Genomic DNA, 11,700 nt, shown 5'->3' with positions numbered 1-11,700 from the left:
CCGTGATCGGCGGCACCATCTATTCGTTTCTGCCCGTAAAATTCACCACCGGCCACTTGCATAACGTGCGGGTCGTCATCAGGGGGAGGGCGTCAACTAGATGAAGGTGTCATGGGAAACGCTATCCATCTCCGCCAAGGAATCGTGCGCCGCCAACTTTAATCCCTGTTTCGAATCTTGGGTCCCAAAACTGTTCCCTCGTAGATTCTCGTGTAAAGTTTCCATATTCTCGAAGAGAGAAACCTACAAAGCATGGTAGGGTATCTAATGCCAGCGGGGTGCCAGAAACAGGACTGACTGCGGTTGATGAGAAGGACGAGGAGTTTGAGCTGCAGCCTGAGCAGGCTGAACAGATCACACTGAGGCTGAGCCCGAAGTTAAGCCAGGTCACCTGTGTCCTGAGTAAGGCGGCAAGGGCGTTCTTCAGAACGGGTGCCAAGGCAAAATGCATGGTCGCCGCTGTATACCTTGGTATTCACTGACAACAAGACGTACACAACCACCCAGATTGAACCAAATGACCGCCAATTGGAGGACCGGTACCTCGGCCACCCTAATGTCAGGAATTTTGAAGCTGGCGACGTGGGTGTACATGGGCTGGAGGCGAACCTCGATAACAAGAAGCATGTGTTCCCCTGGAACAGGTTGAGAGGCTTTGTGATAGGGTTGAAAGTCGGTGGAGTGGCGCCCGAGTGGTTCATTGACCACATCAAACTCGAAGGTATCACTGCTCAAGGTGAGAAAATATCCCTGTACAACGAATACTACCGGAAATGGCATGGAGGAGGAACAACGACCGAGTTGCTGGTCAAACGTCCGCCAGTTGAGAAGACTCCACCGACGGCCAAGAAAAGCAGAGATACCGCAGATTTACTAGCGAGAGATCTGCTGATCGAGCATCTGGAGCGACATCGCCATCATTATAATCGGTGCCTGTGGTTAGCCGAAGACCCGAACGCTACAATAGCGTGGCTGGAGGACAAGACAGTGCACGGGCAGTCGGTTCTTGACAGGATTCAGGACAGGGCCATGGAGGTTTCAGGTCGTTGGGCAGCCTTCCCACTGCTCGAGTCTGATGAGTTCGCGAGGGCGATACGCTCCTACCAGCAGCAGGGTTATTCTTCTGCTTACCTGGAGCAGTTGGTTTCATTACCCACGCGGGGCCTATTCGCGGAAGCCAAGCTGGGCCACTGCAATGTGACTGAGGTCATCGACGATACTCGGTTTTGGAAATGGCATGAAGCTCCCATACCTCACCAAGCACCAGACATCACTGGAGCCGACGCCGGCGCTAGATATCAAGCACCAGTTGGTACAGATCCGACGCCATTGCCTCAAAACGTGGTAAACGTCGTTTCTCCCCAGCACCTACCAGACCCCACAGCCCTCGTGGAAGCCCTCAAAGTTACCGGCACTCCGAGATTTTTCGAGTTTCGTCGGGCATTCAACAAGCGGCTTCACTCCTAAGCACTCTTTCGCAGAACGCCACCTCGCTTACATCGCAGGGCCTGGCGACCACTAGACTCAACAGCCTGTTGAAGTCAATTCGAAGCGATACGAACCTTGATGATGGGCAAAAGAATGAATTAGCATATTCTGCCTACAAAACTGCGATCGGTGGTAGTGCGTCAGTTCCGGAAAAGCCCGACAGCGCTGTACAAATCCTGTTCCACCTGCTGGAGGAGGAGCTGCCTGGGGCGGCACGGCTAGCCCTCCGAACCCTGTCCCGATTGATGGACCCAAGCCGCCTATGAATCCATCACAAGCATCGCCTTCATCTGGCACCCGAAAATCGCAATCTCCCGTTCCAAAGCCATCTTCAAACAAGCCGAAGCCCGCACGGAGCAATCCATCCCTCACAGACGCCCTCCTATTCCAGTTCAATTTCAACCATGGCTTCCGGACAACATATGTCACAGGTGACATCGACATTGACATTATCCCAGGACCGCCAGATGCGGCAGCCGCTACAAAGGGTCGCATCGGATACAGACCCGGGACAAGGGCTCAAGTGCCCGAGGCTGAAGGCAGATCTATGGAGCCTATCTTCAACGGCAGTGTCTTCATACAAGCCTCGAAAATCACTACATCAGGAACATTCGAACTCTATATTAGGTACACCATGGATGAGTTCTCGCAACCAGAGATTCTAGGCCGCGCGTTCGAGCCAGCCTCGTCAATGCGATTCGAAAGTGGACCCGGGTACTACCAGTGGCATTTCAAAGACAATTACGACCTATCAGCAGCGGGAAACCGTCTAGTATACGAAGTCACCCCGAAATACAAAACCGTGAGTCCCCCTAAGCCTCTCCACCCTGCTCACCCTCCACCACTGACTAAAAATATCTATCAGATTACGATCAAAGCGAAAGAAAAGGTTGAGCTTGAGGCTGAGCTGGGTGCGAAGATCCCTTCCTGGGCGAAGATCGTGGACGTGAGTCTAGGCGGCAAGGTCAAGGCGACAGGCGAGGCCGAGTCGTCGCAGGAATTTTCTATCACTTACCCTACAGGCGATATCACGGTCGAGGCTCCTAAGAGAGTGACGCATCCAACGTGAGAGAAAAAAGACTGGTTAGGTTCTACGAGGGATAACCCATGCCAGAGGTTTTGTCGTTGCTATTCAGGTCATGACGATGAAACAGGGCCTTTCGTATTTGCCCTCAGCTTCTGCCAATTCTTCATCTCGTGTCTCAGCTCTCGGGATCCCAAAGTTTGTCACTCGTATTTCCCAAAGTAAGGATAGATCTCTGTTCACTTATCCGCAAGCTGCTTATTCCCATTGAGCTTTTCACCCATCATTCATTTCCTTCATTGCGAGTTGATGAGCCGTACCTGATTAGTGATGATGATGGTGGTGCTTCCTGTGTTTCTTCTCATCATCGGAAGAGCTACTAGACGAAGATGACGATGACCCAGAGCCCCGGCGTTTATGATGACCTGACGAGCCGCCACCATATTTGTCGCCCTTGGACTTTTTCTTCTTCTTCTTCAGAGCGTCTTCGGCGATGGAGCCCGTGATTGCGCCACCCACCGTGCCAAGGAAGCCGTGGCCAACTTGATGACCACCAAATCCGCCTAGAGCTCCGCCGGCGAGAGCGCCCATCAGGCCTCGGTCCTGAGAGTCGGGGTTGTTGGGATTGAAGGATGCTCCGCCTGGCTGGGCTGCATAACCTGCAGGAGCGCCGGGGTAGCCGCCGCCATCGCCGTACTGGGGTTGATGTTGTTGGTACTGTGGTGGGTTTGGGGAGTGGCCGCGCTGGCTGGGGTCATTGTAGCCATAGCCCTGATTTTGCTGGGGATAGGATTGACCCTGTTGGTGGGACGAGTATTGGTCTTGGCCGTGCTGCTGATAAGAATCCTGTGGGCCTTGATTGTAACCGCCTTGGCCCCCGTAGCTCTGCTGTTGGTATCCCTGACGTGGGTCTTGATTGTAGCCATACTGCTGTTGTTGTCCCTGGCCCTGGTTGCCGTACTGTTGACCATATTGAGGCCCGCCGTATTGGGAGCCTTGGTGGCCGCCACCTCCTCCGTAGCCTTGCTGGTCTTGAGGGTATGGATTGTTGTTGTAGTAACCTTGATTTGACATCTTGATGGATCTCGCGTTCGGGCAACGAGACAGTTGAGGGCGTCAATCGCTCGTAGTTTGACCAAGGTACCAGCGCTCGAGACAATGGAAAATCTATACGATCACAGATTCGTTTGGCTTTGGCCGTGAATATTCTTTCAGATCTGTCAAAGAGCCGAGCGATGTTCGTCCTGACAGACAGTGGTGAGTAACAACAAGGCTTAAAAGAAGGTCTCATAGAGCTCGATATTATGGCGGGGCAGCGGGGTGGAATACCAGTGGGATTGGCTGCGTCAGGCCGGTGACCTTTGGCCTTTCCGCCAACGAAAATTCGTTCAGCCTTGTAACTCTCATCGACAGCCTTGCGCCCCGCCAAACTGCTCCTACGCTTCCACCGTGCAACTCTCACCTCCACCTCCACGACATCATCTTCCATATCGACTTCATTGCCACTTTGCAATTCGTACTCGATCAGATTGACCCAAGCTTCGGAGACACGCATATTGCTACTTCGAGCTTTCGACGCCTCTCCAGACGCTTGTCCTCCCTCCTGCTGCCGACAGAAGCTCTGCAGGACCACCGCAAGTTCGAGTTATGCCCTTCGAATAGCCAGCAGGAAGGATCGAGCTACCATGGCTCTGTCCTGGCCTGCCCTGACCTCCCATGTCTCACGAAGCAACATCATCAAACGGAAACTACTCGTCCCACGATATCACGTACGAAGACGTTCCCTGCCCGTCACCCAGCCAGGCCTCCACCACACGTCTTAGAAGTTCAAAGAGATGGACACAACCTGAAGACTGCAATGCCGACGGCAAATGGGTCCCAACAGATCGCCTGGAACTGCGTGATTCTCATCGTGCGTGACGCTAGATGACGCTACCGTAATTTACAATCGCCTTTTGCGCTCCGGACCTCTTGGGTGTTGTGGCAGAAGGAGAAATATACAATGACTTTTCTCGCCCAGAGTTGAATCTGGTCGATGTCAGGAGTGACACCACGCTCGAGGATCTGGTTATCCGTGCGGCCACCAACAATGCAGTTGATTACAGAAATGTCGCGGCAAGTCATCTAGGATCTCTTGACCCCCAAACCTCGACTGCTTGTTCATCCGCGCTTGACGCTGGTCGGCCTGGAGCAAGAACTCCAACTCTACTCCATCTTCTTCCGAAGCCTCCTTGAGTTCGTCCCATCTTCAACGACCCGTCTCCCTAAGATTGAGACTTGCCCCAGCAAGACGATTCCTGGTTTGGTTGCCGGAGCTTGAACAAATCCAATGAGATATCACCCCGCCTGCAGCCGCACTCTGAGACCACGCCTCATGATGACATGTCCTCGTTGGGACACCAGGCACTTCTGTATCCATCTGGCTTCTCCTGTCCGCAGCTAAGGTGATATGAAGTTTCCACCCATGCTGATATCTGCTTTGGCTTCGGTGGAGCTTCAAGACCATGACAGGCATACACTGTCTTCGTCCTCGAGGAAACTGCCCGCGGTGCAGACGCAGCTGGACATCCGAGACGGCCACTCCGTCCAACCATTCAATCAGGCAGAAGGGAGTCTTCACGTCGTCGTTGGGAGATCCGACTCTGCCACGCTGTTTGGTCACCCAGAAGAAGTTTTGACATCTCTTCTGGGATGTCAAGCTCGGCCGTGCCTTATGGCCACCACGACAGCTTCGTCAGAAAGGAACACTACCGCGGGTATCTTGCACTGTTCGACGCTTTCCTGTGTCTCTCTGAACACCTGGGTCAGTCCATACACCGTCACCCCATCGTTACCGCCGAAGAGGGCAGGACTTGCTCTTTGACATTAGGGATCAATACGTCGCCTGAATATACCCATTACGTCGGCGATTTTCCATTGCCCTTCTTGGTGGTGGACGGATGCACAGAATTTCCCCCTAGCGCACAGCCACAACCAGAATGCATTCCGGTTGTGGTCCGTGCACGCCAGTAACACCGCGTGACACCTTTCAACTTTGATTCACTTTGACACTCTTTGACACTCTGACACTTTCTAAGTCGGGGTATAAACCCAGTGTACATTTTTTGAACAACATTCCATTGCCACCAAGCTTAGGGCTGATCCTGATTTGTAGAATTGACTAAACTCATCTCCAAAACTCCGACTTATGTGGGTAAGGTGGTATGATTCATATATATATCCCTCTCCTTCAGGCCTCTTTCCGTCCCACTGCATACACATTCTTGGAGGTGCCCAGAATAGGGCACTCGCTTGAAACGATAAAGAGTACTATATCGTCGCGCTGCTCCCTCGCCCATTCAACAAACCAATTCCCTGAACTTTGTGAGGGTTTAGACGAGAGTTCTGCAACTAACAAAGTCTGCCTGGTAACAAGGAGGACAAATCTGAGGAAAGGAAAGGAAGATGCCTTCTGGTCCTTCCCTTATATCGCACGCCCTCAGTTCCTCAGGGCCTCGGTCCATGACTTGTTGAGGGCCCTTTCTGTAAGGGACCTGCGAGGGAGGAATATTGTTTCTCTCCCTTACGCTCTTGTTCCATTTCCCTTGCGTACGACCCCTTGCTGAGAGTACAATAGTGTCTTCCTCCCTTGCCGACCACGTGACCTAAAGTTAGCGTGTCTTCAGATCGTACGGAGATGCGTCAGGGTTCTTATATACAAATCTATAGGGTCTCATTAGTAAAATGTCCTACCACGGATCTAATGTGATATACGCATGCTAGAGATCTAACTGTCTCTTGTAGTTTTTCTCCGTTCCCAGCTCCAGTTTCCGGAACTTAGGTTTACCATCGACAATACCAGTGTCTCGTCCGGCTCCCTTTTCTTTGGCTTTGCGAAGAGTTTCCTCCGGGGTCTTTTTTTCCCCATTATATAGGATCAGAATGGGCTGTTAGAACGGGATTGGAGTAAATAAGGACTTGGGGCAAAGATAGAAGAATCTGCGGGCTTGAGCGAAGTGGAAATGAAAAGCAGGATCAGAGTGACGGGAGAAGGTACGTCCGAGATGAAGGACAGACGGAATGATAGGAAAAACCCGACGTGTACGGCGTGTAAGTCGCTATCACGAGAAAGGGTCACCAGAGTGAATGCAACATAGGGGACACGCTCCATCTTGCACGGAGAGCGTGGGTTACGAGAGATTGCACCCACCGTCTTTTGCAAGGAGTCCCAGTTTCGAACCTTAGGTTCCCAAAACTGTACCCTTCGCGGATAGTCGTCTAAACTTTCTATATCTTCGAAGGGAGGTACCCACGAAGTACAGCGTAAGTATCCAATGACGGTGGGGCCCAGAAACGGGACTGAGCACAGCTGATGAGAAGGATGAGGAGGGTGAGCGGCGGCCTGAGCAGGCTGAGCAGCTCACGCTGGGGCTGAGCCGAAGTTGAGCCAGGTCACCTAATACCTGAGTAAAGCGGCAAGGCATGGTCCCAAACGGGTGCCAAGGCCAGGTGCAGATTCGCCGCCGAATACCGTTGGGACACTGGCAGTTGAGTGTGTTTCCCAGACTTGCTGATGGCTGAACAACGCAGACTCGATGCGAACTCCTCACAGTGGATACAGCACAAGCGATACCATAGCGTCTGACACAGCTGGGCCTCCAAGAGAAGGTATTATTCACGCTTTTCGTGTTACTTCCCCCCTAATTCCAGACCCGGGTCCGGGGAACGCACGAACCGAGCATGAGGCTAGGTAAGAAGTCTTTCCGAGGAACATGATATGGCGTTCTTGCAAAAGGGTTTAGTTCCCAGGCCGTCTCAATATCACTCAACCCCAGACATCATCTCAGCTGCAGTCAGTGGTTTTGAGCGATGCAGCCCGTAAAGGACGGAGACGAAAGCCCCACAAGTCAGTCACCTTTGCTCCTTGCGGGACCCTTGGGTAATGTCGGTAGCTCGCTGGCCGTCTGATGAGAGGAGCAAACAGATGCCTTTGAGATCAGAGGCTAGTTTCTGGAGGGTCAACTCAGGAGGCTATATGTATAACACGGGACTGTTGTTACTGTCTTTTTTGGGAAACGATCTATATGCCATTCCCCGACAGTTCGAATCATTACACCCCGGACGAGAGACATGATTGCGAAAGAAATGACAGAAACCGTGGTTGACGGCGTCCACAGACTCCCAGAAAATGGCATTACAATCGTCATTATAGGCGCGGGCAACGCAGGCTTGCAAGCAGCGCTCGAGTGCTGGCGAAAAGGTTGCGATGTCGTGGTTCTGGAAAGAGCCGAAAGGATGTCGGGCTTGGGTGGGTGTCAACACATTGGACGTGCAAGGCGACCACTGTCGCGCTGACATACGGTTTCCAGGCGATTATTTTACCATCACTCCATCCGGGTTGACCACGCTGAAGGAATACCCAAGTATGCATGCCGACTACCACAAATGTGTCTACGACTGCTCGATTCATGCTTACACCCCTTCTGGGATGCCAATACACTCCACGGTTCCCGAGTGGAAGCTGCCTGGCGTCATCCATGCCGCGCCCGATGTCGACATATCATTCCTCAAGAGGCGACCAGTCTATGCCCAGATGCAGCTGGATCAAGTCAAGAGGCTCGATATCCCGGTCCACTGGGGCGAAGAGGTGGTAGCCGTCCGCGAGCAAGATGATATTGTGACCGTGACGACGGCGTCTGGGAAAGAGTTTGTCGGCGATTTGTGTATTGGGGCAAATGGAATCGGCTCGTCGATTCCTGGCTTCAAGGCTGGTCCCAACATCACAGTGCAGGACAGTGGCTACGCGGTTGCCCGTGTTGCCTTTCCTCGGGCTACTATAAAGGATGGTTCTCCAGCATCGGTGCTCCTGAAGGACGTTGAAATTCGACCCGAGTTCCGAACATATCTAGGGCGCGACATTCACTTGATCCTCTTCCTAACTCCCGACTGGGTGGCATTTGCCTTTACACATCCGGTGAGCACCTCAGTACTGCGCACATGTTTTTGCGTTTTAAGTCGTAAAGAGTTCTGACTTTCGCACCCTTTCATCAGGACTACGACCGTGCCCAGGAGTCGTGGTCGAATCTCAAAGATCCATCCGAGCTCGTTCCATACCTCGAGAAGGCGGCCGACGAATGGGACCCGGCCGTGCTCGATTTCGTCCGGTCGGCGCCGACTGGGATCGTTGACTGGAAGCTCAGATGGCGTGACGGTACGGAACAATGGACTTCGGACAGCGGACGTCTCGTTCGCATCGGAGATGCGGCGCACGCGTTCTTCCCCACGGCCGGAAATGGCGCAGTACAAGGGCAAGAGGACGCCGTGTCCTTGGCCGAGTGTTTGCGGATCGCGGGCAAGAAAGGTCTGCCACAGGCGACCAAAGTCCACAACAAATTGAGGTACGTCTTTTGACTCCCAGCGAGATTCTTTGTTTTCGTTTTGGAAGATTGCGCAAAAGGCGTTCTACGAATGGTTGTTGTTGTTGTTGTTGTTCCCTTGGCTAACAGTTTGATCTACAACAAAAAAACACAGGTTTGAGAGAGTAAGCATCCTCCAACAAACGGGGTTCCTGAACAGGGAAGAACTGCACAACGCCGACCTTGAAGCGATCAAAAAAGCGGAGCAGGATGGCAAGAACGCGTCCGCGGACGGGATCGGCTTCTTCAAGATCGGACGCTGGGTCTGGGATCACAACCCGGAGATGTACGCGCGAGAGAACTACGCCGCATGCCTGGCACATTTGATTGAAGGCAAGCCGTTCAAGAACACCAACGTGCCGCCGGGCCATGTCTATCGGCCGTGGAGTCTGGAGTCGGAGACCAAGCGTATGCAGGCTGGGATCAAGTCGGATTTGAAACGAAATGGGGATTGGAGTGTTTGAAACGAGAGTACATAGTATAACGATGTAGTTGTGAGCATTGTGCTTGTTTCTAACTTGGATAGCCGGACAAAAGGGGAGGGGGTATCCAGCCTTGCATGCAGATCCACTGCCGCAGGGCTCTGATCCATTCGACACCACCTGTCTTACGCTACGATGGGCAGGCTTGCTTGTTCAATAATACCAGATTCACGCAAATTAGATGCCGATGCCATCCGCACAAGTGTTAATCGTGTGGTAAGGTATCTCTTGTTGGTACTGTATGCTAGATTTACCACGATAGTACCAAGTCACTCATGTGGCGACAGGTCAACCAATGTTAGCGATCTCACGATATATATCCCTGAGGTAGGCAGTTTCCAATAGTGCTTGCTCAAGCTTTCCTCGGACTCAATCTGACAGGTAACTCGTCAATGAGGAGGACCAGTTGTTGCACGGGCATTTGTAAAGGTTTCTCAGGGTGGACGAGCTCGATCTAGTCGCGAACATTTTGTTTAGCGCGCCAGCTCGTCTTCTTGGAGAGACTCATCGGGAGAAGGGGCCCCCGGGATGGGATGCGGACAAAGGGCCGGGGGTTTGATTGACTTACATCGAACTTGTTCAACACCTCGGGCAAGAATTTCTTCATCTCGATCCACGCGACGTGCTGGCCTATGCAGCTCCGTCGGCCTGCAGAAAAGGTCATGTCGGCGCGCTGCATCTTCATGCGTTGCTCTTCGTCGGCGTCGAGCCAGCGTTCTGGGCGGAACGAGTCGACATCCTTGCCGTAGATGGTTGGATCGCGGTTCAAGGCGTGCACGTTGACGGACACGACGGTCCCGCCGGGGATGTATGTCCCAGCAATTTCGGCCCCTGACTCGGGGACGTCGCGCTCAATGGGATTGAGCAGGAGCGGGTTGAGGCGCATGGACTCTTTGAAGCAGGCTTCCAGGTAGCGCAGGCGGGAGACTTCGGACCAGGACGGTGGAGAAGAGAGGTTCGCGGCGTCAAGTTCGGCGCGGAGTTTGGACAGTGCGCGTGGGTTGCGCAGGAGTTCGTACAGGCACACATTGACTGTCGAGGCGGTGGTTTCGGCGCCGGCGTGGATCGTGGAGATCAGGATGCCGATGAGCGTGGAGGTAGTGAAGGTGGCGGGATCGCGCTCGGCGGCTTGTAGATATCGGTCCAGGAGGTCGGAGTGCGTGCCTAGGCCGCCCTTTTCGAGACGGGTCTGGAGGCGTTCGCTGGCGAGTTTGCCCAGGAGAGATGTGCCGGATGTGCGAGTTGCGAAACGGTTCTTGAACAAGAGGCGCTCGAGTCGCGCGAGCGGTCCCCATAGGTGCCAGTGCCGGAAGCGTTGGCGGGCGCCTTCGAGGGTGTTGCCTAGGTCGGATTGTTTGGCCATGAAGCCTTGGTCGTCGGAGAAGGCGATGCGGCAGATGGTATCGAAGGCGAAAAATATGGACCATTTGGCGATGTTGACTTCTGGGTCGGAGTCTTGGAGTTTGGCGATGAGGAAATTGATGTTGTGGTCGATATGCTCTTCGTAGTCGAGGATTGCGGTCGTGGTGAAGGCAGATATCACTTGCTTTTTCATGGCCGAGATGCGTGCCTCGTCGCGGGTGGTGGCCCAGCTGCTGATGAGTTTGCCATTGACGATTTGATTCATTACTTCGTATGATTCGGCCTATAGGGGAAGAGGGATTAGGGGCGGGACGAGAATGGTGGGAGAGGATTGTGAAATTTGGTATAAAGGTACCTTTGGGAGGGCATTTCTTGTATTGAAGATGACATTGACGGCGGACAGGTCGCTGAAGAGGACTCTCCGGGGCCCATAGCGCACGATGGGGCCATAGGTCCTGTGCAGGTCCACGGCGATATCTTTGAAGAGCTCGCCTCTTCTGTATTTTCCGGCGAGCCAGAAGTCGGTCAGCCTGGCTCCCAGTGGACCAGGAATATGCTTCAAGTCGCGTGACTGCAGGAATAGTCGTAGAATGAAGAATGAGGTGGCAATGCACACAAAGGTCAGAGGCAAGAGAACAGAAACTTGGCTGAACAAGGTGGCCTCCATCTTGACCTGGGAAATGCCTTACTTGAAAAGAAGGAAAACGTACAGTGAGACGGGCATCATGAAGAGGTATGAATGCATCGCGTAGATCCTTTATATATAAGATATGGCTTACTCAACTGCTTACCCTGGAGCCAGTGATTTAGCCAGGCTCATCTGAGCCGCTTGTTGCGATACCCCTGGAGGCCTGAAGATGGTATGCCCATGATCACGGTATCCTAGCCCATTGTGGAGCTGAATGGCAACACGAAAGGATAAATGTCCCCCACTTACTGGAGACAAATG

General features: G+C 53.1%; 6 protein-coding genes across 6 annotated transcripts; 4 read left to right on the top strand and 2 right to left on the bottom strand.

Moving 5' to 3' along the window:
* Positions 1–252: 252 nt before the first annotated feature.
* On the top strand, positions 253–1,467 carry PV05_05446 (uncharacterized protein; the record flags this gene model as incomplete). The annotated part of the gene is made up of 2 exons (XM_013461955.1): positions 253–255; positions 508–1,467. 2 exons carry the CDS (start codon positions 253–255, stop codon positions 1,465–1,467), a joined length of 963 nt encoding a protein of 320 aa, XP_013317409.1.
* Positions 1,468–1,750: 283 nt separating this feature from the next.
* On the top strand, positions 1,751–2,557 carry PV05_05445 (uncharacterized protein; the record flags this gene model as incomplete). The annotated part of the gene is made up of 1 exon (XM_013461954.1): positions 1,751–2,557. One exon carries the CDS (start codon positions 1,751–1,753, stop codon positions 2,555–2,557), a length of 807 nt encoding a protein of 268 aa, XP_013317408.1.
* Positions 2,555–3,765, bottom strand: PV05_05444 (uncharacterized protein). Its single transcript, XM_013461953.1, has one exon. It carries the CDS (start codon positions 3,584–3,586, stop codon positions 2,837–2,839), a length of 750 nt encoding a protein of 249 aa, XP_013317407.1. The 5' UTR covers positions 3,587–3,765; the 3' UTR covers positions 2,555–2,836.
* Positions 3,766–4,481: 716 nt separating this feature from the next.
* Positions 4,482–5,417, top strand: PV05_05443 (uncharacterized protein). Its single transcript, XM_013461952.1, has one exon. The coding sequence runs from the start codon at positions 4,962–4,964 to the stop codon at positions 5,373–5,375; it is 414 nt and encodes a 137-aa protein (XP_013317406.1). The 5' UTR covers positions 4,482–4,961; the 3' UTR covers positions 5,376–5,417.
* A 1,649-nt stretch (positions 5,418–7,066) lies between these two features.
* PV05_05442 (uncharacterized protein) lies at positions 7,067–9,570 on the top strand. Its single transcript, XM_013461951.1, has 4 exons — positions 7,067–7,799; positions 7,861–8,465; positions 8,543–8,889; positions 9,023–9,570. The coding sequence occupies exons 1-4, from the start codon at positions 7,622–7,624 to the stop codon at positions 9,369–9,371; spliced, it is 1,479 nt and encodes a 492-aa protein (XP_013317405.1). The 5' UTR covers positions 7,067–7,621; the 3' UTR covers positions 9,372–9,570.
* Positions 9,570–11,418, bottom strand: PV05_05441 (uncharacterized protein; the record flags this gene model as incomplete). Its single annotated transcript, XM_013461950.1, has 3 exons — positions 9,570–9,843; positions 9,958–11,034; positions 11,107–11,418. 3 exons carry the CDS (start codon positions 11,416–11,418, stop codon positions 9,742–9,744), a joined length of 1,491 nt encoding a protein of 496 aa, XP_013317404.1. The 3' UTR covers positions 9,570–9,741.
* Between the last annotated feature and the right edge of the window lie 282 nt (positions 11,419–11,700).

Source organism: Exophiala xenobiotica, assembly GCF_000835505.1.
Source record: "Exophiala xenobiotica strain CBS 118157 unplaced genomic scaffold supercont1.3, whole genome shotgun sequence".
Classification (NCBI taxonomy): domain Eukaryota; kingdom Fungi; phylum Ascomycota; class Eurotiomycetes; order Chaetothyriales; family Herpotrichiellaceae; genus Exophiala; species Exophiala xenobiotica.
The sequence above is the reverse complement of the archived record's forward strand: the minus strand, read 5'-3'. Positions and strand labels throughout refer to the sequence as shown.

Excerpts from the sequence above, each read along its gene's own strand:
- PV05_05444 (XM_013461953.1), bottom strand. The coding sequence starts at position 3,586 with ATGTCAAATCAAGGTTACTACAACAACAATCCATACCCTCAAGACCAG.
- PV05_05443 (XM_013461952.1), top strand. The coding sequence starts at position 4,962 with ATGAAGTTTCCACCCATGCTGATATCTGCTTTGGCTTCGGTGGAGCTT.
- PV05_05442 (XM_013461951.1), top strand. The coding sequence starts at position 7,622 with ATGATTGCGAAAGAAATGACAGAAACCGTGGTTGACGGCGTCCACAGA. Across the intron at positions 7,800-7,860 it reads CGAAAGGATGTCGGGCTTGG|GCGATTATTTTACCATCACT; the intron begins GTGGGTGTCAAC and ends TACGGTTTCCAG. Across the intron at positions 8,890-9,022 it reads AAAGTCCACAACAAATTGAG|GTTTGAGAGAGTAAGCATCC; the intron begins GTACGTCTTTTG and ends AAAAAAACACAG.